At 55.0% G+C, this 26,636-nt stretch overlaps 1 protein-coding gene across 1 annotated transcript in view; it reads right to left on the bottom strand.

Moving 5' to 3' along the window:
• The window catches only part of ASB2 (ankyrin repeat and SOCS box containing 2), a 28,694-nt gene extending 4,349 nt beyond the window's left edge, over positions 1 to 24,345 (bottom strand). The window contains exons 1-7 of the mRNA XM_032405852.1: positions 24,069 to 24,345; positions 16,666 to 16,755; positions 13,136 to 13,302; positions 12,164 to 12,319; positions 9,878 to 10,123; positions 6,710 to 6,881; positions 270 to 834 (exon numbers count right to left, since the gene is read on the bottom strand). Coding sequence (XP_032261743.1) covers positions 270 to 834; positions 6,710 to 6,881; positions 9,878 to 10,123; positions 12,164 to 12,319; positions 13,136 to 13,302; positions 16,666 to 16,755; positions 24,069 to 24,274 — 1,602 coding nt within the window. The 5' untranslated portion in view covers positions 24,275 to 24,345. The remainder of the gene's footprint in view (positions 1 to 269; positions 835 to 6,709; positions 6,882 to 9,877; positions 10,124 to 12,163; positions 12,320 to 13,135; positions 13,303 to 16,665; positions 16,756 to 24,068) is intronic.
• Between the last annotated feature and the right edge of the window lie 2,291 nt (positions 24,346 to 26,636).

Below are 26,636 nucleotides of genomic sequence, written 5' to 3' on the forward strand. Positions count from 1 at the left end.
GCAACATCATATGCCAGGTGTAGGTTTGCTGCGAGTGATGGACGCCTCAGTTTTACACATTCCCCAGCAATCCCCAAGACCGAGGAGCCAATTAAAAAAAGAATGTAACGGTTCCCGTGAACCACTCAGTTCTGGGGCCTCTAAAGCCACGGGCTTCCACTGCCCCCAGAGTGCAGCCACTCGGCCGCGGGAGGGCATCAGCCACCCGTCCACACCAGCGCGCGCTGGGCGCGCGAACCACGCCGCCCGCCAGGCGCGCCCCCGCCTACCTGGACCACGGCGGGCTCCTTGTCGGTGGCGGGCGTGTCGCTGAAGCGGTTGGAGCGCGGCGGGGCGGGCGGGTGCGGGCCGTTGCCGTACAGGCACGAGAAGCAGGGCTCGCCGTCGCAGCCGAGGTCCATGAGGAACTTGAGCAGCGACAGGTACTTCATGGCGAACATGATGGTGGCGGGGAAGGCGGTGGGGTGCGTGGCGATGTAGGCGTCGATGTCGGCGCCGTGGTCCAGCAGCAGCTGCATGGTGCGCAGGCAGCCGTGGCGGATGGCCACGAGCAGGGGGCTGATGAGGTCGCGGTTGGGGTCGGCGCCGGCGAGCAGCAGCAGCTCGGTGGCGTACACGTTGTTGTTGACCACGGCGAAGTAGAGCGCCGAGCTGCGGCGGTCCTCGTAGAGGCGCGCGCGCTCGGGCGCCAGCGGCGCGTTCACGTCGAAGCGCGCGCCCAGCAGCGCCTCGAGCACGCCGTCGTGGTTGCGCTCGGCGGCCAGGTGCAGCGGGCTGATGCCGCTACGGCGCACGCGCGTGCGGCTGGTCACCGGCAGCAGCATCTGCACGATCCTGCGGGCGGGGCGGGCAAGCGCGGGTCACGGGGCGGCCCCGCCGGCAGGGGGCGCTGAGGGCCCGGGCCGGGCCGCTCAGGACTACCGTGTGCGGAGGCACGGGCCCACCGGCAGGGGGCGCGGGGGAGCCAGCCATGCTCACCAGGCCCGCCTTGGGGAGGATGGGTCGCTGCTATCCCCCGCTTTACAGATCAGGAAGACTGAGGCTCAGAGAGCTTCAACCACCTTTCCAAAGTCACATAGCCGGTAAGGGGTGGAGCTGGCCTTCAGACTCAGAACCCGTGGCCTCCAAAGTCCTAGTTCTTCCAAACCTCAGCCCGACTGGACTGTGGTTTCAAGACTCATTTCAGGCTAAGGAGTGTTCCCCGTTCCCAGCTCAGTGATCTGAGGGAATTGACCGGAAGGCCCACAAGCCAGATGCAGGAGGCACCTAATGCCCATGGTGATGTTTGGAGCTAGAGGTTTGGCACCCGCCCTTCCTAGGTGGGGTAGGGGTGGGCAGGGGGCAGCGACAGTCATAGCTGAGAGCTCACCATGTGCCAGGAGACCTCTAAAGGATTTACAAACACGTTTTGGTTTAATCTTTTCAACAGCCCATCAAGTATGTCTCATCATTCCCATTTTGCAGATGAGAAAGATCAAGGCTCAGAGAGGTGGAGGCACGTGTCCAGGCCACATGTCGGGAGAGGAAAACCAAGGAATGTACCCTGCTCCTACTCCAGGGCTGAGCCGTCCTACATCTCTGTGGAGCTGTCAAGTCCCAGGGGATAGGAGGGGACGAATGTATCTGGCCCCAACCACTCCTGCTCTAGGCCCCAGTCAGCCCTCGGTGACCACGAAGTCCCCTCCCCTCTCCTGTGAGTCTCAACGCCTCTTTCCCTGAAGGCTGACTCGAGCCTCCCCCAGGCTCCCCGCCTTGCCTGTGGCCTGGAGAGGGTTGATCAGCCATTGCTGAGGCTGGAGATTCCTGGGAACCCTGGTTCTATTCGCTTCTGCTGCATCAGGTCCTGCTCTTGGCACTTAATCTACATCAATCTATTATATCCTCCCAGTAACCCTATGAGGTAGGACTTGTACTGTCCTCGTTTACAGATAAGGAAACCTGAAGCCCAGAGACGGTATGTGACTTGCACGAGGACACACAGCCAGTAAGTGATGGGGCCAGGATTTGAACCTCGGCAGTCTGATTCCCCAGGCCACACTCTCAATCACTGCCCTACGTCTTTGTAGCAGTCAGGGTTTTGCATCACGACGCTTTGACTTGCCTGCCCCATTTTACCTTCACTGCAGCCCTGTGGGGTAGCCAAAGCAGCTTTGTGGCCTTCCTTTTAACAGATGTGACTCCGAGAGAGACAGCAACTCATCAAAGGTACTCAGCAACTCTGGGGGCTCAATTCCAGGGGCTCTTGACCCCTTGTCTTTGCTCTCTTCCTCAGCCCCCTCCCACAAGAAAGAACAAGCTCCTGCCACTGACATGATTCCAGACCCTAATCCTTCCAGTCCTTGCTGACAGGTGACCTCGCGGCCCCATGTGGGCTCCAAGGAGGTGGCTGTGGTGGGGCAAGCAGGTGCCACCAGGCCTGTTCCCACGCCTCTCTGGCATGCTGGCTTCGCGGCTTCCTGGAAATCTTATGCCAGTGACCTCCTGCTAGGATCTCAGTGGAAAGTCTTATTATTGTTAGTGACGCTCTGTTTGCCTAAAATCTGCCTCTAAAACCTCAAAAGGAAATTCACACACCCAGGGGGGCTAATTGCCTCCTAATTTCTATTTGTGCCGGCACAGGAGGCCTGACCTCACTCTGTAGAGGTGCTGGTCAAAGGCAGGGCTGGGGCCTCACCCTGGACCACAGCCATCGCCAACAAATGCTCCCTAACAGCCGTGGCAGGCCCGAGCCCGGGAAAGAACAGTGACAGAGACCGTCCTGGGGCCGCCGGCCAAATGGGGCTGGTAGCCCTGGCAGGTCACAGCTGGCCTCCAGCGATCCCCTGCCCAACCAGGGGAAAGTGACAGGAATGTGGGAACATGACTGGACGCTGCCTATGGTCCCAGAAGCATCCTCTTGCTAACGCAGGAAAATCATCTCATTTGTGCCCCTCTGTAGGACTCTGCCAATCTGAAAGTAAATGTGCCCTGTAGGACAGGGTCTGGAGAGCAGCCCGTGCAGGCCTCCCATTTTACAGGGGGTGAAACTGAGGCCCGAGCATGGGGTGGGGAAGAGAGTGAGGTCAGATTGGAGGTGGATGACAAAGCCAGGGCAGGATGTAGGTGTCCAGAGGGCCCAGGGCAAGGCCTTTCCGTGCTGCCCCACCCCACTGGCCCCAGGGAGTGGCCGTGTCGGCCATCCTGCCACAAATCATCACTTCTTTCCCCCAGCCCATGTTGTGGGACTCAGGGCTGGAGGAGGGGGGTACCCCACGAGAAGGGCTGGAGACTCCCTACTTCTCCCACTGGCAGGTCCTGGGCCCACAGGGCTCAAAATGTACCTCATGAAGAAGAACAAAGGTGCCCACTGCCCAGTCGAACCCTTGGTGTCTGGGAGGCCGGGTTCCCTGCTCCCCTCTCTCCCTTCCCCAGTGAAGGGCCACGCCTACCAGCCCAAGCCCCGAGACCAGAACAGACCCAGCTCAGGGCTGTTCCAGGGAGGCCTCCCCAAAAAAGTGTTAAGTGGCTTGCAAATGTAATTTAAATTAGAAGTAAAAGAGAAAGAATGGTTAAAAACAAGGGCATCAGAAGCGGGGCCCAAAAGGCCAGGCTCCGTTATATGCCAGCCACAAAATAGACTCTAAGATCCTGGTTCTCTATCGGGCTGTGGGTGAAATCATCTGGGCAGGTTTTAGAAACCCTGAAGCCCCAGCCCCAGCCCAGACTGCTTACATCAGAGTCTCTGAGGATGAGTGAGGCCCAGACATCAGGGGTTTTAGAGCCCTGGGCGGCTTCCAGCATGTAGCCAAGGCTGAGACTTGGCTTTCTTGCTGTTTCTCTAAATTCAGGTTAAAGGATGTGTGGGGCATCTGGTCTTGTCCAACACAAACCGTTTCTCAATAAATCTATGTGTGGTGTTGAGTTTTAATCTCATAAGGTGCCTTTGCTAAACTGGAAGTGAAGTACAAGGTAACACGTGCCTTGGAGGTGACTTCGGTGTCCTGTGGGCTCCTCTCTCAGCCATACCCGAATGTCACAACCTCTGGTTAAAGGCGCTGTAGAGATGGCACCATCTGGTGAACCCAGAGCGCCACTTTCCACGCTATAGACGGGCAGGGTGTTTTGGCAGGTGGCTGAGTGCAGAATGCCTATGGAATGTCACATCAAGTCCCCGAGCAGTCTACGGGAGGTTGACGTGGAGAGGGCCATTAATGCCACATGTCTGAGGAGTGAAGGGCCCAGGGCTTGCCTGGCTGTGGACGCTGCCAGGTGGCAGAAGTTGCTGGGAACCCAGCTTCAATCCTTTGTTGGGCAGCCCTCAAAAGTGGCCTGGCCCCTCTCAGTCTTGGGGAGTAGAGGGAAATGGGGCCTGGGAACGGAGGGGGAATGACCAGGGAAATCACTTTGAGAGTCATGAATCCAAAGCAGATTGGGGGAACACAAGATGTTCATAAGGTGGTTCCAGAGGGGACCAGCCTTGCTCCCTGGTCATCCTTAGGCACACCTAGTGCTCCTTCAGCTGCCCCTCCAGCTGGGGCCAGACTGCCAACATCGGGGTCCACTTGAGGCATCCGGGTGTGATGGAAGGATGCCACTCTGTGGTAAGCCGCTTCCCATTTCCTTCCTCTGCAAAATCAGGGCTTGTATTAGATCAATGATTCCCCTAAGGGTGTGGATGGGCTGTATCTGGTTGGTTGGCTCGGGGAGCTTTTCCAAGGTAGAGGCTTAGGCCCCCTCCCTCCTGGAGGTTCTGTTTTAGTGTTTCTGGGATGTGTCATTTAGCAAATAGCCCAGAGAGATGGTGCTGCGCACAGGCAAGTGTGAGGATCCACTGGGCCTGGAGACTTCCAAGGGCCGTCTCCTTCATTCTTTGGATCTCTCCCTCAGGGTCATGCTTGAGATAAACCATGTTTGTTGACTGATGCTGGGTCTTTCTGGGGCCGAAGAGAAAGCACCCATCTTGCCCGTCACCACCGCCTGACTTGGTGCTTTCTTCCCTCTACTGGCTGAACTGAAAAACGATGGAACGTGCTCTTCCTACCTAGGAGAGCGTGAGCGCCGACCTGCGGGGTACCTGTGCCCGGAATTCTGTGGGGTGCTTTACTTCCATTCCGTATCCACCTCACTAGTCCTAACAACAACCCCATAAAGCAGGTGTAACTGTCCCCCATTTTACAGAAGAGGAAACTGAGGCTCAGAAGGGTTAAGCAACGTGACCGATGGCTTCAGCAGGAATGCAAACCCAGGTCCGTGTGCCTTGCAGCCTGCTCTGGGGTTCAGGGAAGGAGGGGTCTCCTCCGTGCATATATCCACGGGGGGTGGGGGGCATCTTTGGTTGGCCATGTATATGGAGCCTGGGGCTTCGGGGGTCTGTCTCTTTGTCTCCATTCCACTCCCCGGGATGTCACTCTCATCCCCATTTCCCTCTACCTTCTCAAACACAGCCGACACCCCTCAACGTGCACAATCTGTGTCCTTCTCTCTTCTCTCTGCCTGATGGCAGGCCGTGTTGCCCAAAGTGTGTCATCTGGGGTGCCCTTGATGGAATTTTATGTGCCATGTTTTCTTTATTAATTGTGAATTGGCAATTTCAGTGATTTAATAGTGTGATGAATGTTTCCTTTTGAAAACAAGTTCATTTTAAATAAACGTGTCTTCAAAAGAAAATATACTCAACAGTGAGAGTTATAGATGCCTACCATCAGGAAGGAGGTGTGTGAATGGTCAAAGTTTGGAAAACACGGGTCGAGTGGGTATCACGGAGCCCTGTCACCCTTTAAGAGCAGCTGGGGTTCTGCCCTCCTCGGGGAGCCTCCCCTGAGCCCATCAGCTGGCCGTGGTGCTGATGCATGTTTAACCGCTGGCTCCTCAGGGGGCAAAGGGGGCCCTGAAATGTTGCATTCACCAATTTCCGTGGTGTAAATGCTCTCACTGTGGCCGAGTTCAGGCTGCCCTTGTGAACAGTTGGCTCCCGCGAGCTGGTACGAGCCAAGTCTAGCACAGCTCTGCCTCCAGCCCCTGCCAGTCGCTCTCCTCCAGGACTGCCATGGAGCTCAGCCTTCATGCTCTTTCATTACGTTATGCGATCATGTGTGTGTGTGCGTGTGCGTGTGTGTGTGTGTGTGTCCTGCCCACCAGATCGCCCCCTGAGAACTTAAGCTTCTCTTGTTTTGCTCAAAGTGCCCAGCACATAGTAAGTGCTCAGGAAAGGCTAGCTATGATCCTTGGCACTCTTTATGTTATTGTATTGTTGGTACTATCCGTATTAGTCTCTGCAGCCTCTGCCTGCTTCCTAATTGCCTGAGAGGTTATCTTTGCATCCCCAACAGAATAGGCACGAGTCCAGACTCATATCTGGCCCCCCGAGTGCAATGCCTGTAGATGGGACATTTGTAGCCGCTGAGCTCTTGCCATCTACGAGATGTGTGACCTTGGGCAAGTCACTCAACCTCTCTGTGTCTTAGCTTCCTCGTTTGAAGAAATGTAGATAATAGGATCCACCTCCAGAGATCTGGTAAAAGGCTTGTTAACAGTAGTCAGGAGGATGAAGTAAGTTGATAATGTAACGCGCTCTAGCTTGCCAACTGCTGGAGAGTCCCCTCCTCTCTACCTGGAAGGTGCCCTCCACCCCGACCCCTCCTGGGCCTCCCGAGTCCCGTGGGCGGGACACTTGCAGCCCCCGCTCCAGCAGCGGGGAGCCACGGAGCACGGTGGCAGGGCCCGGGCTGACCTGTAGTTGCCCTTCTTGGAGGCGATGTGCAGCGGGAGCATGCCATCCTTGTTGGCCTTGTTGGCATCGGCGCCTTGCGAGAGCAGAAACTCCACCACATCCTCGTGCTCATTCTTGCAAGCCTCGTAGAGGGCGGACGCGTTGTCACTGGCCTGCGTGTTGATGTCGGCGCCTGGCCAAGGAGAGACAGATCGAGGAGTGAGCGGGCGGTCACTGTCACGCGCTGTGCCAGCCACCGTGACACAGGGGGTCATTTAACAGCAGCTCCCGTCTGCAACTGAGACGCAGGGGGCCTCTTAGAAGCAAAAGCCTGCCTCGACGATGCTGGCATTTACTGAGCACTTACTACGTGCCAAGCACCCTGCGTGACGGGTGCTCTCTCTTTGAATCCACAACATAGCTCGTGCCATCGGTCACAGCTCTCACTGGCATGTGGCAGACAAGGACACTGAGCCACAGAGCACCTACACCACGTGCCCTAGACCACCCAGCTCATAAGTGCAGACCCAAACTTGAACCCAGATAGTCTGACAGTGGAGGCCCCAACAGATGATCTGATGGCAGAGGCCATGCTCTTCACCCTTGCTCCATGTGAAAGTGACCCAGGCCCTGCCCTGAGGAAGCCCCCTGGCTCGAGGAGCGTGCAGAGCCCCCTAATAAGGAAAGGCCCCAAGAACTTTACTAATTGGGATTTGTTCTTCTCTGCCTTCCGTGGCAAGGAGTAAGGAGGGATTGCTTCCAGTCCCCTCTGCAGAGGGCACAAGAGCATGCTGGGAGGTGAGGAATCGAGCCAGGGACAGGCTCCATCAGCCTCATCTCCTACATCTTCTCCATCTCTTGCTGGTAAGGGAGAGACCCATGGGTTTCTCTGCAAAAAGAGGTACAGTCTCTTCACCAGTCCCTCCTTATTCTGGATGGAGATAGAGCGGGGACAGCAGTGAAGTGTCAGTAGGGGCTGAAATCCCAAGCATCTGTTAACCACAGCTGTGCTCTGCCTGGGCATTCTGCTTATCTCAGGCTTTCTGGTAATTTTCAATTTTGATAACTGACTCTGGTCTAGTGGAAAGAGCACAGGCTTTTGTGAGCAGCAAGAGCCAGCGGAAGTTTCTGTTTCGTGGCTTGCAAAGGCCTGTGGCCTCGGGCAGCCTTCGGGGGCCTCAGTTTTCTCATCTGTTGACTGGGAATAATAGTACCTACTAATCAGGGTTACTTTGAGGCATAAATAAGATAAAATACGTAAATATCTGCTATGGACTGGTTGTTTGTGTCCCCTCAAAATTCATATGTTGAAACCAAATCCCCCGTGCGATGGTGTTAGGAGGTGGGGCCTTTGGGCGGTGCGAAGGTTATGAGGGTGCAGTTGTGCTCCTGAATGGGATTAGTGCCCTTCCCAAAGAGACCCCCAGGAGCTGCCTGGCCCCTTCCACAATATGAAGACCCAGTAGGAGACCCAGGCTGTCTATGAACTAGAGATAGGCTCTCACCAGACAACAGATCTGCCGGCACCTTGATCTGGGACTTCCCAGCCTCTGGAACTGTGAGAAATAACTACCTGTGCTCTGGAAGCCCCCCAGTCCACAGTGTTCTCTTATAGCAGCCCGGACGGACTAAGACAATCTCCCGGCACAGTGCCCGGCACAGACAAGGTGCTCCCCAAAGGCCAGTCCTCCGGGATGGAGGGACCCGGGCACAGAGGCTGGCTTCACTCTCCACCCTGCGGGAAAGTCGGCCAATAGGTCCAGGCTCTTGAAGTCAGGCTCCCTGGAAGCCTGGACCCCGCCAGCAAAGCTGCCTGCTCTCACCAGAAAAATATTTGGATTTGAAAGTGGACTCAGCCCACAAAGGGAGCAGACCCTGACTCAGGCCATCGGCAGGAGAGCTGGACAGATGTTTGGAGTTGGCTCGTTCCTCTTGCCGGCTGAGCACCCCGCCCTCTGCCCAGCCTCCTTGCCTGGGCTCCCAGGACACTGCCTGGGCCCCTTTGTTCTCAAGCTGGTCAGTCCAGAGTTGTCCCCGGCTGCAAGGACGTGCCCTGGATTTGTTTTCCCAACTGCTTAGGCACGTGCTGGGGAAGCGGGTGTTTATCCAAGCAGAGTCCCACGCTGGTAATTCTCGAGGCCCGCGGTGGCGTGGCAAAGCGCAAGAGGCGTTTGGAGTCAGAGGCTTGCGGCCGGAATCCAGGCTCTGATTGTGACCAATCATCTAACCTCTCTGAGCCTCAGTCTCCTCATCTGCTGAATGGGATGAGGACGCTGCCCACCTCATACGGCTGTGGGAAAACCCCATTGGATCCGTGTTCCTGTTCAACAGTGTTTAGCACACAGCAGGTCCTCAACAAATCACTTCAGCTCAGCCTGGGGGTCTGTCGGGCTTTACTCCTGGTCCCTGTGTTGCTAGAGAGGGAGGCTCACTCCCCATGGAGAGAGAGGAAAGAAATCAAAGGTGTTCTCGGGGAAGAACAGAATAACGATGCTCTTTAGTCAAAAAAATGTCTCGGGGTGTATTCTGTTCATAATGCAGGCAGTGGTATTTTGTTTTCTCCTGTTAAGTGACTAAGACTTTTCCCCAGGCAAAGAGTGCCAGGACCCGGGTTCAAATCCCACCTCTTCCCCTACTTTGCGGTGTGAACTTGGACAAATCACTTTCCCATCCCGGTCCCTGGTTTCGTCATCTGTAACATGAGAAGGTGACCTAAATGTTGTCCGAGGTTCCTTGTGGCCTTGAAGTGTGACACGGTGGAGAGGGAAGTGGTTGAGGTGTCAGGAGACCAAGAGTCTGGCTCGTTCCACCACTAATTCGCTACAGACTGTCAGGAAGTCACTTCCCCTTGCTGGGCCTCAGATTCCTCATTTGTAAAATGAGGATGTTGGGCTAGATTAGAGATGACAAACAGGTGGCACGTGGGCCATTCCCCACCCCCACCCCCCACCCCCGCCCCAGGTTTGGTCTCATTGCAGGCATCACTGGTCGATCACTACACGTCTCCCACGGAGCCCAGAGACAGCCTCTGAATCCCTCTCAACACAGCGTTCCGAGAAGGTACTATCACTCGATCGGGGTGTGTCCACAAGGTGACACCTCAACTTGCCTCCCCTTGGACCTCTGAGGTCCTACCCAGCTGTGCCCCTCCCAGCTGTGCTACGTGACCCAGGGGCCCTTAGCACTCACCGTACTTGGCCAGGAACCTCAGGGCTTCCAGCTGCCCACTCTGGGCCGCCACGAACAAGGGGGTGATGCCGTAGGCATTCTTGGATTCCACCTTGGCGCCTCTGCTCACCAGGATCTCCATGACCTCCAGGTCGTTGCGAGAAACAGACTCATGCAGCGCTGTCCAGCCTCGGTTACAGCGGTGGTTGGTGTCCGCGTTGTGCTGCACCAGGATCCGCACGGCTTCCACGTTCTTGCGCTCGCAGGCTGTGCCCAGGGAGAAGCCAGAGGTCAGCAGGGCCCGGGCAGGACCTGGCCGCCGAGACTTCACTCACTTATTTGTCCATTCAGCCATTCAGTCCCGTCAGCCGTTCATTCGACAAACACCCACTGGGTCTGTACTGAGGTCCAGTCCCTGCGTTTTACCCAGGAAATACACCTAAAATAATAGCAATCCTAATAGCAATAAGACTTGCTGATGTATCTAGCACTGATTATGAGCCAGGCACCTTACACAACCAGCTAATAGAATTCTCCCAATCACCCTCGAAGGATATCGTGGTATTATTCCTTTTCACAGAGGAGGAAGATGAGGCACGGAAAAGTTAAGCGACTTGCCCAAGGTCACACAGATAGTGACAGAACAGGGATTCAAGCTCAGGCAGTCAGGTCCAGAGTCTCTGTCCCTTGGGGGGGTTCCAGGGTGTCCCTAACTCGTTTCCCTCTTCAATGCTACCTACTTGAGTCCTGCACATTGACAGGGTCAGAAGAGGGGGAGGGGGCTGTCATACTCCTGCTCGAAACCCTTCCTCAAAGGCTACTCACTTAAATTGAAGTAACATATGTCTTCTGAGTACAGCTCATCAAGTCTTCTCGAGCTGCTCAAACCTGCCTGTTAAGCCTCCTTGCTTTCTAGAACCTAAATGCACCGTTGGCCCTGGCCCAGGGTTATCACCAGGGAGGCTGGGCTCTCGTCCAAACTCACCACTTCTTCGAGTCGGTCAGGGGTGAGCACGAGAAGGGACCCCAGGCAAAGCTCCCTACCCTCAAAGCCTTGTAAACCAGAGATCACAAAACCTTCCTGAGAGGACCCTGTGGGAGCACCGGGTGAGGCGGTGTGTGGAACGCTCTAGCACGGTGCTTGGCACATGGGAGGATTGCATGCAGCACCAGGGCCTAAGCTGTGGCTGAGAATTGCCCAGTGTTCGGGAGCTCTCTCTGGGACAACTGTGTCTCCAGGTGATGGCTCTGGTGTCCAGGAAGATGTGGCTTCTGAGAGACACTTCGACCTCCGGTGTGCAGTGGACCCAGTTACCAGCTACCCGGTTCCTGCTTCCCCTGGAATGTTCCAGGTACTGGATACCAGGCACATGGGTAAATCAGGGATTTCTGTAGTGTTTCAAGGTGTAAAGGTCCTATCATATTTGTAAGCCCCAGGGCTGATTGCTTAAGCATGTATGCATGATCTGAATGCTTCATAATGTCATAGCTCAGCGTGTGTGGCTGGCAAAGAACTCCCTGAGTTCAAAGCCCAGGTCTGCCCCTTGCTGGAGTATGTGGGATCCTGGGTGCCTCGTTCCATGTCTCTATGCCTTGGGTCCTCCTCCATAAAATGGGGATACCTCCCATGTAGTGCCTGTCTCATACATAGGTGGATATTAGGGTTAAGTTAAAGAACAGCGCCTGGCACATAGTAAACACTCAGTAAGTGCCCACTATTATGATCATTCAGATTTTGACTCTGGGCACTTGCTAGAGATGCCAATGTCCTTGGATGATGTATTGAATGAGCTAGGAGTTTCCAGGTTTTTAAAACATCGCAGAGGTACACATTTTCTTTCATACCTCTTTGCCTCTGCCTCTGCTGTTACTTGTTCAGCTGCTAACTCCCGCCTGTTCCAGCTCAGCTCAGGCACCCCCTTTTGTGGGGGCTCACCCCCAGCATTAGAGTCCTCCCCCATGCTCCCACGTGCACCGTGCTGAGCTCTCTGCTGCCATTAGCTGGTTGTTATGTTGTCTATGTGTCAGTGCTCACTGGGCCGGGAGAGCGCATGGGCACAGATCGTATCTTTTTGTTTCTAAGGCCCTCAGCGCTCTTCAGTGTGCCTGGCCCATGGGAGGACTTGGGATGTATGGCCCGAGTAGGTGCATGAATGAACGACTCAATTATACAAGTTATACACCTGAACGAGGCTGCCCCTTCAAAGGAGACCCCTGGCTGGGGTGTGTTGGGGGTGGGCAAGGCTCCCAGTTGCCCACCTACTCTCTGGAGCCTTCCCCAGAGAAGCCCACCCTGGGGGGGCTCACCTTTGTAGAGCGGTGTCTCTCGGGACTTGTTGGAGATGTCAGGCTCAGCCCCAGCCTGGAGCAGAGATCGGAGGCAGTCCAGGTGTCCCCTGCACGTCGCCAGGTAAAGGGCCGTTTCCTCCTGCAAGGTGCGCTGGTCGATGACTCCTGGGTATGCTGGGGAAAACAGACGGGAAGTTCATGAAGGGGGAAAATACCCCCTCCTCCCCAACACAAAGGTAACCCCAATTTCCAACGACAGACATGTGTGGCATCCACCTAAATTTACCATCCATCCTCTCGGCCCTGGACTCAGTTGCTTTCACAGGGCTGTTTCAGCTTCCCAGTCTTATTAACTCAGCTCAGATGCCGCCTCTTCCAGGAAGCCTTCCGTGGTTGAGCCCCCTCCCTCTCTGAATGACTCTGTCCTTCCCTTACACTCCCACCAGCCAGGGCCAGAAGCTCTGTCTCATACAGCTATTTCTGCCCTAGCATATGGTGGTGGGCTGTCTGGGGTTCACGCTGCCTCAGGGCAGAGCTAACTCCTGTCTGCAAGTGTTATCCATATACATCTGGCTTGGGGGGAAGCTGAGGCTCGGAGAGGGTTTGCCCAGGTTCCCACAGCTGTGGGGGACGGCCTTGGCAGGGCACAGGCACAGCTGTGGTATTTTCCACACCACATCAGTCCCTGGAACATTCTGGAACAAGCTGGCAGTGGCTCTCCCAAAAAGTGAGCCCTCCCGCATTCCTTTTCTAGGAATTAGGCTCTCCTGTCCCGAGAGGCCTAGAGAGGTGGCAGCCGGGTGGGTGGGGACAAGTCACTTTCTTCTCCCAGCTTGGTGATTTTAACTCTGCGGTGGGGGTGATAACCTTGCCGTGTTCCACCACCCCCACCAAGATCTGTGGGGCCAAGAACACAAAGCTCCAGAAGGAAGGAGCCTCTGCCCTGGGTCCTGCTCCCGCCTCTGGCTGCTCCCGGAGCCGCCGCCTCACCTTGCTGCAGGGCCTTCAGGCAGCTCAGCTGGCCGTAATAGGCCGCCTCATGCAGGGGCAGCCAGCCCTCCTTGTTGGGCTCTGCGAGATTCTTCCCCGCCTTGATCATCGCTTTCAAGGCCTCTTCGTCCCCTTCCTTGATGGCCTTCAGCACGGGGTCCACAGGCCTGTGACAGCAAGGGCCGGGTCACTCACTCCTCAAGACCAGAGCAGGGCAGAGGTGGGGCCGGGCAGCCTGTCTCCCAGAGAAGCAGGACGACTGGTGGCCGGGGGCAGTGCTGGCCGTGGGACCACTCGGTCCTGCTTGCCCCTGCTGGTCTGGAACAGCTGCTCAGGCCCCCTGCAGCCAGTGCCCTCCTCAATAAGGAGAGTAACCCTTCCTAACCCACATGGGTGTGCCCTGGAACTCGGCCCCGACCTTGGCCCTGACCTTGGGCCCTCCAGCTTATCCGTCCATCAGCTATCCATCACAGCTTCCTCAGGCCTGTCACCCTCAGCCTGGGGGCCCAGGTCAGCCTCTCTCTGCCTCTCGTCAGAAGCCCTCATGTAACTGCTGGCCTTTACAAGTCTTTGAATGGTTGTTTGACTACTGTCTGTCCCCCCACTGGACTGAGTTCCAAGAAGACAGGAACAGGGTCTTCATTTCTTTCTTTCTTTCTTCTCTCATGATTTCACTCTCAGGGCTCAGCTCAGTGTCTGGTCCATAAGTGCTCAATAAATATTTGTAGGAAGAAAGAAAGAAAGAAAAAGAAAGAAAGAAAAGGAAGGAAAGAAAAAGAAAGAAAGAAAGAGAAAGAAAGAAAAAGAAAGAGAAAGAGAAAGTGGAAAAGGGAGAGAGGGAGGGAGGAAAGAAGGAAGGAAGGAAGGGGGGATGGGAGGGAGGGAAATATTCAGAACCTAGGCACCCCAACAATTACTTCACTCCTTCATTTCTTTTATTTCCTTCTATTTCCAAAATGATGGCCTCTCCCCTATGAGCATTTTGCTTGTTTCTTTGGGAATTTTTAAAATATCTTGCTCAGGGGCACCTGGGTGGCTCAGTCCTTTAAGTGTCTGCCTTCAGCTCAGGTCATGATCTCAGGGTCCTGGGATTGAGCCCCGCATCGGGCTCCATGCTCAGGCAGGGAGCCTGCTTCTCCCTCTACCCCTCCCCCTGCTCATAATCTCTTTCTCTCTCTCAAATAAATAAATCTTTTAAAAAATGAAATAAAATATCTTGCTCAAAACATTCTTCGCAATTGCCTCCTTTGAGCATTTGGAGGACATACTGGCCTATAAAAGTCACTGTGGGGGCTCTGATCAAGCCTTGCCAGTGTTTGGTCCCCCCGTGAGCATTCCTAGATCTGGGGCACTTCCATGCCCTTAGCTCCAAGTGGGCACCCTGCAGGGAAAGTCTATAAGAAACGGGCTGAAACATGGCAAGCTCATTCACTTCCACAGATGGAAACCGGGGGTCTCTTTTAGACAGAGCTCCTTGGTGGCCAAAAGAGAATTAGGGAACCCCTCTGTCCCTGCGGCTTGCAGGGCTGCATCTAAGGTTACACCAAGACCATTTCTACCACGAGGATGCGGGCATGCAGTGCCAATCTCCAAAGGGATGGATAGCTAACCCTGCGGCAGGTTTCAGCACAGTGCTCCAGCGTTTACCAAGAACCTTGACCTATGGGGCCAGTTTGCCCTTCAAGCAGCTCTGAGACCAGAGTCCCTCAGAGGGGGGGCTCTTTCCAGCGAGCATCTCTCTGGGGTCTTCCCAACCCCCCCTTTGCTCCTCACCCTTTATCCTCACCCCCAGAACGTTTAGCTGCTGAAAGACTTATATACTTGAAGGATTAATAAATTTGAAGGCTTCACAATTAAAACTTCTGAATATCAAAAAAAGATTTCAGGGCTAATGCGAATGAAAACTTCTTTGCTACTTTGTTCATTCATTCATTCATGCATGCATGCACTGAGCTCCCTTCCCTCCATCCTAGAATCAGTGAGGACCAGGACCGCTGTGATTCCTAGATCTACTCCTGGGGAATGTTCTGCATAAGTGGTCCCATTTTCCAGATGGAGGTGAGACTAGAGGCAGGTGTTGTTCCCAGGGCCCTCACCCACATCAGGGGCCAGGATAGGCCCCAAGGGTCTACACAGCCAGCCCCTTTACCCTCCCAGCTGCTTCCTCCGTGGTGAGCGGCACTTCCTCCTGACTCTCAGCCTCTCTGGTTATTAATAGCTTCAGAGCACAGATGCTGGTTAAGTTACAGACCCGCGAGCACGATGGGTAACTGACCAGATAAGCCCTGAAGCCCCCATCAACGCCATCACTACCACCTTGATGGGGTCTTCTTCCAAGCGGCCAGAGCAGCCCCTGCTGGTGTCAGGAGAAGCCCCAGTGGGTATGTATCCTGTCTCCCCCGGAAGGTCTCCTGTGGGGCCCCGGCTGAAGTGGAAGAGCGGAGGGCTGGCTGTTTTTGTGGCCTGGGGGGTTGGTGCGCAGTGCGTGAGAACACTCCCGGGACCTGCTGTCCACCTTGGGTCTCATCCAGCTCTGGGGCACAGACCCTGAAGCTCTGTGAGTTCAGCCCAAGCCCCGCCCCGAGGGTGGGGGAAGCTGCTGGGGGCGTCACACCGTCCGAGACTAAGGAGCTGGACGGGACCCAAGAGGCCACTCTGTCCTCTCCAACCTTGTCTCGCAGAGAAGGGAGATTCAGAGAGGGACAGCGACTCCCAGGCAGCCACACAGGAAGGGGCAGCAGCGCTGAGAGCAGAGCCTGGGTCCCCCTTTTCCAGACTGTCAGAATTCCACCCGCAGCACCAAGGAAGTGGGGGCGGCAGAGTTTGAAAAGAGCTGGGAAGAGACACAGAACACTGGCCAATTGCCTCATCCCCTCTCTGCAACATAACTGGAGCGAGGAAATAGGGGTTCCTGCGATGGGGCCCCTCTTTTGCTTTTAGCTGCTTCTGGGGTTAATACAGGGGAGCAGAGAAGGGGGACGCAGCTAGCCCGGCACCCTGGGGCCAGGCAAACAGAACCCCTCCTGCAGCTCGGATTAATTCTGGATTTTACCACCTGGCACAGAGCAAATAAAGGCAATGAGGCAAAACAAAACCCATGGGTGTGAGCGTTGTGGATATGCTCCAATACCCCCACGGTGACGCATGGGGGAAACTGAGGTAAATAGAATGCGTGGCTGACTCATCAGCTTCAGCTCTAAGCTCCTCTGAGCCTCTGGGGTCCTGGGGCCGTCTCCCAGGGGGCTGCGCCATCCCCCGGGGCCCACTCCGGGGGCATGGCGGTGTAAATCACAGGCACAGGCCTGGCTGACAGTTCCTTGAGGAGATGAGTCTGTGAGCGCAAAGCCCAGATCAGCAGGAGCAGCTGGGGCTCAGGGGGACACACCTGGGAGGGGTGTGCCTGGGAGGTCCCTCTGGAATGCCCCCCTTCTTGGGGCCTGTGGGCCTGCTTCCCACTCCCCACCCCCCACTAACCCTAGTTGGAAGGGTGAACTTGGGCAGTCTCGGGGCCCGGGCCGGGGGTCACTTACGCCAGCTGGGAGTTCTTGTATTTCTGCATGACCCCTTGGAACAGGCCCTTGGGGGCCGAGGCGGGCGGGTTCTCGGGAGGCACAGTCGACCTGGAGGGTGCAGGGCAGGAGTGGAAGAGGAAAAAATACTCTGCATATGAGAAGCGGGTCATGGCCGGAGGCAGGATCAGGGATGGAGGGCTAGCGAGGGGAGAGACTGACGGACAGACACAGGGCTCTGAACCAAAGCAGATGGCCGGTCCTCTCTTGTGTGCTGGACACAGCTGCTGTGTCTCTGGATTATTTTTGGCCCTTGGAGGAAGCCCTGGGAGATTTAAATGACCATATAAGACAACAATGAGGTTAACCTCATCCCCACCCCTAGGCCCCCTCCCCAGCCAACCACGCGGGAGGCAGATAGGAAGCAAGGTGACATTCTTCACCCGGGAGGATGCGAGAAGGGGTCAGCAGCAGGTCCCAGGATGAAAGGGGCTCAGTCCTGGGCCGGCCAGGCTGGGTCCCAACGGGGATGGGCAAGAGGTTCTTGGAGGTGCGGGGGACAGGGGAGCATAACTGGGAAGCCAGACCAGGTCTGTACTTGCACCTCCACCTGGCCAGGTCCCCGTTAGAGGGTCCTGCCATCCCAGGGGCAGGAACGAACGGTAGGGAAGTTAGAGCAAACGGCCGTCACGGCCAGGGCATGGAGTCAGACGGACACGGGTTCAAATCTAGACTCTGGCATATCCTGGCCATGGGACATCAGACAGGTTGAACTTTTCTGGGCTTTAGTTCCCTGTAGAGCCCGGTGTGGGAAGACCGAGGAGGCTAGAGCCGGTGAGCTCAGCTGGCGTCCGGGCACAGGGCTGCTCGGCACACGTCCACCGTTAATTGTCTCATTATTTTGCTTCTCTGAACCTCAGTTTCCCACCCCCTCGGGCTCTGGTGAGGATGGGAGGGGTGAAAGGAGGTGTGGTGGCCACTCCACATAGCTGACTGATGGGGGTGACTGTGAGGACGGGGCATGTGGCCCGTGCCGACCACACTTGTAGCAGCTCAGTCCCTGGTGCCACAGACACCCCAGCAGGCCTGGCCTGGTGTCCTGTACCCTGCAGGGGTGCCCCGTGGGATTGAGGGGGACATTGCTACCGGTGGTGTTTGGAGGTGCCAGAACTGTGACCCTGACAAGGACCCATGCTCTTCCAAGACGGAGCCCTCTGCAAGGGCCAGGGCATGGGGGAAGGGGTGAGTGAGCAGAGAAGGAAAGAACATGCTCTCCTTTGCTTCAGCCATCTGGGGGCGGGGGGACCCCCCAGTCCGGCCCCCTTCACCATCCTCATCCTGTACTTGCCTTCCTCTGTCCCCTCTCCGTCCCCTTGCGACCAGCAACCTCCTCCTGAGCACCACTAGCCTGAGCACAACACCTGCGTGAGCGCACTCGTTAGTCCTCTAGAGTGGGTGCCAACATCCCCGTCTTTAGAGACGGGGAAACTGAGGCCCCGAGAGGTGGGTCACGGCCCCGGGCTCACACGCAGCTGCAGCTGGGAAGTGAGCCGAGCAGAGGCCTACGTGTCTGTCTGCAGAGCTCCTGACGCCAGCCCTGCCCCACAGGCCTGGGGTCTTCCCGCCTCTTCATCCTCCCTCCCGCTCGAAGGTCTCCATTCTGACAGGCCCTGCGACTTAGAACAAGCCCCTGCCCCGCACTGTGCCTTGGTTTCCCCATTTGCAAGGTGCGCAGGGGGGACCAGAGCGGGGTTTTCCTCACCGCCGTGGTAGCTGTGAAGCCTTAGCTGAAATGAGCTCACATGGGAGCTGCGTGTCAGGCAGATCTAAGAGACCACATCCTGGGGAGGGGGGCGCAAAGCCTGGCCCCGCCGAGGCCCCTCTCCACCCCCCGGAACGGGGAGCGTGCTGCGGGTGGTGGAAGGCAGCCTGGGCCAGGCCCAGCTCGCAGTCCCTCCTCCCGTGGTCCTGACGAAGCCCTGGGTCTCAGGCCGCACAGGATCCCGGGGTCCGGCCACCCGCGCCATGGCCCATGTGTGTGGCCTCCTGTCACTTACTGTTGTTAGGATGTTTCTAGCAAGGTGACAAGCACCCATAAAAATGCGTCACACCACCCTAAAACCAGGACTGTCTCTAATGGCCAAATAACAACAACAACAGGGTGCCGGCAAGGGTGGGGGGTGACAGCAGTGGTGACGGGGATGTCCCTCCCCACCGTGCAGGGCATGGCCTCACTTCCAGCCTCCCCACCAGCTGGAGGCAGGCAGGGGCTGTGTTGTTCCCGCTTCGCAGAGGAGGAAGCAGACAGACCGAGTTCCGTGCAACAAGAGCTCCCCAGTCCCTGCTGGGGGGAGCGGGGGTGTCCCAAGACTTGTGCTAGTGCCTGAGATGCAAATCTCAGATGTCCAGAGGCCAGTGGGGTGGGAAACAAGGACACAGACAGCCATAGGCCGCAGGATAGGCGGTGGGGACAGAGCAAGGTCTCCCCTGGGCGCCCTGCAGTGGGTGTTAACTTGGCTTTAGGGGCAGGTAGGGCAGGTGCCCAGAGCCCTGAGTGCGGAGCCTCACGCTAGAGGGGGAGTGAGTCCTAGTCCTGTCCAGGCTGCAGGCCCCACTCCCCCTCGGCCCTGAGCAGGGGCATTCCCAGCAGAGAAAACCCCCGGGGCTGAGTCATCAGAGGTGAGAGGAACCTGGCAGGATGTGGGCACGGGTCATGCCCTAGAAGAGGCCCAGGTAGGGCTCCGGTCCTTCATGTGGGCGGGCAGGTCCAGGGCGGGGGGTGTTGAGAGTGCATCACTGTCACCCAGCTCCCAACAGCCCTGTCCTGGAGTCCAACTGGCCCCTACTCCAGACACGGGTCAAGCTCGGTGCCAGTGGGGAGTGGGGCTACGAGGACAAAAGCCCCCTAACTTCTCAGTGAGCCGCCAGCCCCAGGAAGGGCATAAAATTGGGCTGGACCTGGCTGAACACCGGAAGGAAGCAGGCCTCTTAAAGGGGGAGACAGCTAAGGAATACAAGAGTCTGCCCCACGCCTGCCACCTTCTATTTGTCCCCTCCTCCTGTCCTCACGCTAAGCCTACAGCAATACAGGACTCAAGTACAGCACTGGGCACACAGCAGACACGTGATACACTTAAATAAATGAAACAAAACAAACAAAAGCCTTCCAAGGGGTAAGAGCCCAAATGGTAAACTCGGTTTTGTGCGGTGCCGTGGCAGGACCTCAAATTCCCGGAGAAGCAGCCCCCAGCCCTCCCAGGTGAAAAGAGGAAGAGCTCACGTGGTCCAGCCGCCTCCACCCCCATTCCCGCGGGTCTCTGGAATCAGCCTCCCACCTGCTGGCCAAACCATTCTTTCTGGGCCAGCCAGAGAGGAGTCCCATGTAGAGGAGAACGTGAATTCCAGACTGCAGCAACTTCTGCTCCCCATCCATACCTGGGATTTGTTGGGTGCTTGCCATGTGCCCAGCCTTGTGACAGAGGTACATGGCACAAAGCATTTCCTTTCATCCTCTGGTCTACTCTGTGAAGGAGACATAATTGGCTCCCTTTTGCAGAAGAGGAAACTGAGGCTCAGAGGTTTGCTTCCTCTAACCTGCTTAGTGAACTCCTGTTCATCCGGCACAGCCCACCTGCTCAACTAAGTGAATCGACCTGCTCTGTGTCCCTCTGAAACTGAGGCAAGCCTCTTTGCTGAGCCCTTCCTGTTGGGTCATTATGTACATCTGGGACCCTCGTTAGACAGCAAACTTGGGGAGGGTAGGGGTGAGGCCTGATTCACATCCAGGTGCCAGGAAGGCAACTTGCTCATCATAAGAACATGGTAGGTGTGGGCGGCTCAACTTGAATTATTTGCAGCTGTGCACACATCAACCCAAACAAGTCCCTACTTCATGCTTTCCTCCTTTGTCTTCTTAGAAATGTAACCTTAAAAAAATTCAGAAGTTTAAAGACTGGGTAGACCCAGCTTTCTGGGCCCACTCTGGCTGGTCCGCCATCAGTGTAATCTTGGGCTCCCTATTTCCCGACTGCATGAACCCTCCTTCTCTATGGGATGGGAAATTGGGTCTGCCTTTCAGGGAGCTCTCTCTTAGTGGGCCAAGGCTTGGCAGATGATCCCTGTGCATGTTTCCGACTTCATCTCTTACATTGTGGTGGGAGAGAAGCAAGTTGGAAAAAATGGCTTTAGAAGGGCACATTATATTTCCTCTGGGATGCTGATCTGGCTTTCATGTCTAGGATCCCCAAGGCTCAGTTGACCTTTATGTCTACAGCTGCCATTTTGGTCACAAGATAACAATAAATTATATTTGTAGAGCATTTTATTGGTTTCAAAATGCATTTATTTGCCTAAAAACATGTCTTGGGCACCTACAGTGATCCAGGCTCTTTGCCAGGCACTAGGGATATAAAAGTGAGAAATATCTGCTTCCTGTCCCCAAAGAGCTCATATAGTATAGTTGGGGACCCTCTCAAGAGGCCAAATAATGCCTTCCTAGAGTGACACGAAGGCTTGTCTATAAAACAGAGGCAGTCATGGTGTGGGCACTCGGGGTGCTCAGGGAGGAGGTAGGGGGAGGTCGATTGAAGCTGTGGGGTGTGAGGGAAGCACCAGCATTCTACGTGCTTTGCATAAGAACACTGCAAGCTGGGCTAAGCAAGGTTCTGTTGTTGCCACTTTAAGGATAAGCCTTTGGGGCTCAGAAAGGTTAAGTAACTTGCCTGAGGTCACACAGCCAGTAAGTGACAGAGGAAGGACTCAAACCTCCAAGCCCTCTTCTCTTTCCTCTCTACTCTGCCGCCTCTTCATTCACATTCCTTTATTCACTCATTATTCACTCACTGAGCTATTTAGTGTTTGCTGAGGGCCAAGCGCTGTGTGGTAGACGGGAGGCTTCACAGGAAGGAAGATGGGTGAGGCCTCGAAACAAATACACAGAAACTGTAAGCTGGGGTGATGAAGGAAACCGCCCCACCAAGAGAGCGAAGGGGCGACCTGCCTGACCTGGGATGGTGGTCAGGCAGGATTTGCTGAGGAGGTGACATGAAATCTAAGACAGCCCCTGGGATGTGTATGATGTCCTGTTCCTAAACCTGCTCTGGGTCTTTGGATGGAAACTGTGATATGTGGGGATGAAAGGGACAAAGGACTCTATCGGGTCCTGTACTTTCTGAAATGCCGCATCTGGGAACGTGAGCATGAGCTGGTGTGTCTCTTGTCGCTGGGGACCCTCAATCTCTGTGGCTACGAGGTGGCTGAAATGAGACCCAAACCCACTTCCACGTGGAGGGGGCAGAGGAATAGAAAGAGACCTTTGCAGTATGGGCAGAGCCGGTTATGTGTCTGAACTTCAGAGGCGGGGGCAGACATTGCTTCTGTTTCTGGCCCCGTGGAGTGCACGTGCATAAAACGGGCACAGAAATGGCCTCGTTGCGTGGCTTAAGGATTAACTGAGTGGCTGTGTGCGGGGCATATGGGAAGCCCTCGGTGTGCATCTGGGGGAGGAGGGATCGGCTCCCCCAGCAGGGCCCATCTTCTTCCAGAGATGGAAGGGCAGAACTGAATCGGGGAGGTTTCAGCTCACATCCAGAGTGAGAAGATGCACGTTGAACCCCGTACCCTACATTACTTGTGCCTGGAATTTAGGTGAGGGCTGCACGACTCTAGGTAAGTCATTTTCCTTCTCTGTGAGAGCTTTTTTCTCAGGAGGCTGGTAAATGTTTGCATCCCATGTTGGGTCTCTACTTCCTCACCCACCAGAGGAAGGAAGAGGTCAGGACCCGGATCTCATGAGCCCAACTCGGTGCTAATGTAAGTGTCCCCAGGACTCCCCGGGAGGCTCCCACACTGGGGAGAAGGCTGCAGATGCCCCAGGGTGGGGGGATGCTCTTCTCTCTATCTGATCTCCTCCTGAGAAAGAGGAACTTGTGGTCTGACTGAGGCTGAAGCAGCCAGAAGAGGAACCAGGGCCTCCCAGAGCACCGGCCATGAAGAGTCCTTGGCTCTGCATCCTCGCTTCTGTTTCTCAGGCTGGGTTCCAGAATGGGACCCCCTCAGGGGCAACTCAGTAACCTGGAGCCTTCCTATTTCCTCCAGCCACCCAAGGAGGCTACCTGCCTTCCCTTTTAGAAGGGGCTGCTCGGTGTGGGGCATCCCAGGCTTTTGCCCCATCTGCCTGGCAGAGGAGGTCCAGCCTCAGCAAGGGTTAAAGTCACTTGGGGAACGCCCGGTGGGTATCATCAGGGGACAGGGCTGGGATGCACAGCCACCCACCTTCATCACTGTCAGCTGGGACTGGACATTAGAGATGGTCTGTGTGTTGCCGAGAGAGCTTAAGGGACTTGCCCAAGGCCACATAGCAAGTCAGCTGGTGGCTGGAGACGATCAGAGTTGAGGCCCAGGTCCCAAGGCCACAGAACACACTCATCCAGCAACTCCCTTCCCTCAGCCACCCACCCCCAAATACATACTTGACTTGGACTCAGTGATGAACAAAAGCGTTTTTAAATGTATATATTTCCTTTCTAAAAGCATTTTAAGATCCAATGCTTAATTACCTCTCTGGGCTCCCGCCTCCTACACAGAAGGTACCCCCTGGATCTGCGCTGTCCAGGACCGTAGCCACTGGCCACATGTGGCTAGTGAGCTGTTGAGATGCGTCTAGTCTGAATTGAGATGTTCTGTGAGTGCAGAATACACACTGGATTCCAAAGACTTGATATTGATGACATGTGGAAATGATAATATTTGAGACCTAAATTAATTTCACCTGTTTGCCTTTACTTGTTAGCGTGGCTATTAGGATATTCAAAATTGCATATGTTACTGAAGGTGTGGCTTGCGTCCTATTTCTCTGGGCACAACACGGGGCTGCCCTAGGTGGTCCTGCCACTGGCATGATGAGGTCACGCTGAGATGCGGGAGCCAGCGCGAGGAGGTAGGGTGGCTTTGCTGGGCAGATGTCACTTGCTTCTCAGCCCTGTTTTCCCAGGGAGGCTGCCTAGATAGGACTGGGAGCTCTGCTTGGACTCGGAACATCAGCTCCACCGCATTCAAACATAAAGCCAGGGGTACAAAGCCAAGCCATGCACTTTGCAACCAGATCGTTCCAGTCTCTGCAACACCATCTACCAGCTGTGCAACTGCCGACTAGTTACTAGCCCTGAGCTTCAGTTTCCTCGTCTATAAAATGGGAATATAGCACAGAGCCTCCTGGAAGGTCCTCAAGAGGGTTAAACGAGGTGAAGTGGGTAGAGCACCTACCGCAGTGCTCGGCACCACCAAAGCTCAGAAGGGTTTAGATAACAAATGTAAGTCATTAAGGTGTAAAAATGCACCTCACAGACCAGGAGACTTCGGTCTTGGGTTAACAGTGTTTGGGAGCTGCACCTTACAGGTGCCCTAGTTGGCCTCTCCTCGCTCACCTGGTCCATGGGTAGAAATGGGCAGGTTGGCGGTTGACACGCGTGGACGCAGTGGCCTCAGCAGTGGTTGGGCCCCGAGTCTTGTCAGCCAGGCTCTGCTCGATGGCCATCTGGACCAGCTCATCCTCACTCAGGCTGCTATATAGGCTGTATTCCTCATGCCCAATGGCACGCTGTCTGCCCCGAGCGCTGATCTCTGTGGTCATCCTCTCTCACCTCTCACCTTGGCCCCCAGAAGAGACACTCCGAGAGGAGGAGGAAGTGGCAAATCAGAAAGCCCTGTGAGGAGACCAAAACCATCCTGGTCACTAACAGTTTCGCAAGAGTTATGTTTAGCAACAGAGAATGCTGTGCTTTCCTCTGGCAAGCTCACAATCAGTTTTTATCCATTCATGTTGTCATTTGGACCACCCAGCCACCATTCATCTACACATCTATCCATCCACTCATCTACTCACCAATCTACTCACCTCTCTCACTATCCAGCCAATCATTCACCCTCCTCTCCATTTATTCATTCTCCCATGTGTCCACCTGTCTACTATCCACCCATTTACCCATCCACATCTGTCCATTTACCCAGTGACCTGATCATCCATCCATCCAGCCATTATCCATCCCCTGATCTATCTGCCCACCTACCTGTCCATTTATCCATCCACCCCCCATCCATCCATCCATCCATACCTCTATCTACCCAACCAACCATCCACTCATCCACCATTCATTTTTCCATTCCAGACAGCTTGTCTACACATGCATGCATGCTTCATTAACCGAGAGATTACTTAGTGAGCGCCTACTTTGTGTCCTGCACTCCTCTAAGCACTGGTGACACAACAATGATACCAAGGGACAAATATCCCTGACTTCAGGGGGTTTACACAACAGTGCTTACATTCCTTCCTTCCAGTTATCCAACAACATCCTATGCCAGCATCTCGCCTCATCTCTGTGCTGTGCTAGGGCTGAGAATGTTGGAGATAAATCAGACATGGGCCTGCCGCTTCAGTATGCATGATCTAGTTAAAATCAATCATGACAGTAATTTGCCATGTGAATTCCCTCCCTTACAAAAAAGTGCCTCAGGGAGAAATGAACTTTGGTTGAATCAACTGGTTTTAGGAAATGAAGTAACCTCAACTAAGCCTGTTTTTTGTTTTGACTGGCTGACGTGCAGTGTGACTGTAGGTCAATGGTTCATAGCCCTAGCAGGACACGAGAACCACATGAGGCCGTTTAAAAAATACCCAAAATACCAGTGCTATAATTTGGTTTGTTTGGCAAATATTCACTCCCCTCTCCTTGGCGGCAGGGTATCCCCCTCCCTATCCCACCGAGAGTGGGCTTGGCCATGTGACTTGCTCTGGCCAATGAACGTTGGGGGCACGATAAAGCAGCCCCTTGACAGGGGCTTGGGTGTGGGGCTTGCCCTTCTTCATCACCAGGAGAAGAGCTCCCCACTGGAGGCACCGCCCGTTAGCTAGACCCCAGAGTGAACCGACCTGGGGCAGCCTGAGCCCAACTGCACAGGGGAGCCCCACCCAGCAGACTCAGCACCCTGAAGCCTACGTCAGCGCCTCTGCGGTGACCTGCAGACTCAGATCATGAGAATCAGTGCTTATTTGGGGTGCTGTGCTACCCAGCATTCTTGTGGCTCTAGTTAACTGACCCCCAAAAGGCTAGGCCAGGCACTTCACAAAGAGGATATCCAAGTGGCCAATAACCAAACGTAGGGATGCTTGACTTTCTAAGCGTTTGCGAGAACACTCAAATTGAGATCCTAATACAGTATTACTGTCTACCCAACAGCATGGCTCAAGTGGAGGGGCGCCTGGGTAGCTCAGTCAGTTAAGCGTCTGACTCTTGATTTTGGCTCAAGTCATGATCTCGAGATCATGAAATTGAGCCCTGCATTGGGCTCCTGGCTGGGCGTGGCGCCTGCCTGAGATTCTCTCTCACCCTCTCCCTCTGCCCCTCCCCCACCCCACTTGCACACTCTCTCTCTCTCTAAAAAAAAAAGAATGGCTCAAGTGGAAAAGATGAGCATTAGCAAGTGTTGGGGAGGATGTGGGGCATCAGGAACGCTCACCACCACTGGTAGGAGTGTCGAGTGGTAAAACCACTTCGGAAAATTTACGGTATTTGCTAAGGCTGAACCAACACATCCTGTGACCCCAAAATTCCACTCCTAGCTCCCTGGCCAAGAGAACCATGTACATGTGTTCACCATAAGACAAGTTCAAAAATATTCATTGCAGCGCTACTCATAATAAAACCAAGTGGAAACTACCCAAATGTCTATCAGCATTTGAATGGATTACTGCATTGTGGTATATTCCCATGAGAGTGTGTACCAGTGAAACAGATAAAGTACCACTGCTCATCGCAGGATGAAGCTCACACAACCATAGTGAGCAAAAGAAGTCAGATAATGAAGAACATATGTACATGATTCCATTTATGTAAAGTTCCAGGCAGACTAAACTATGGTGGACCTTTGGTGGTTACTAACTGGGAGGAGACATGAGGGAGACTTCTGGGAAGCCAGTCACACTGTTTTTCTTG

The sequence above is a fragment of the Phoca vitulina genome, unplaced genomic scaffold, assembly GCF_004348235.1.
Source record: "Phoca vitulina isolate PV1807 unplaced genomic scaffold, GSC_HSeal_1.0 scaffold7, whole genome shotgun sequence".
NCBI lineage: Eukaryota > Metazoa > Chordata > Mammalia > Carnivora > Phocidae > Phoca > Phoca vitulina.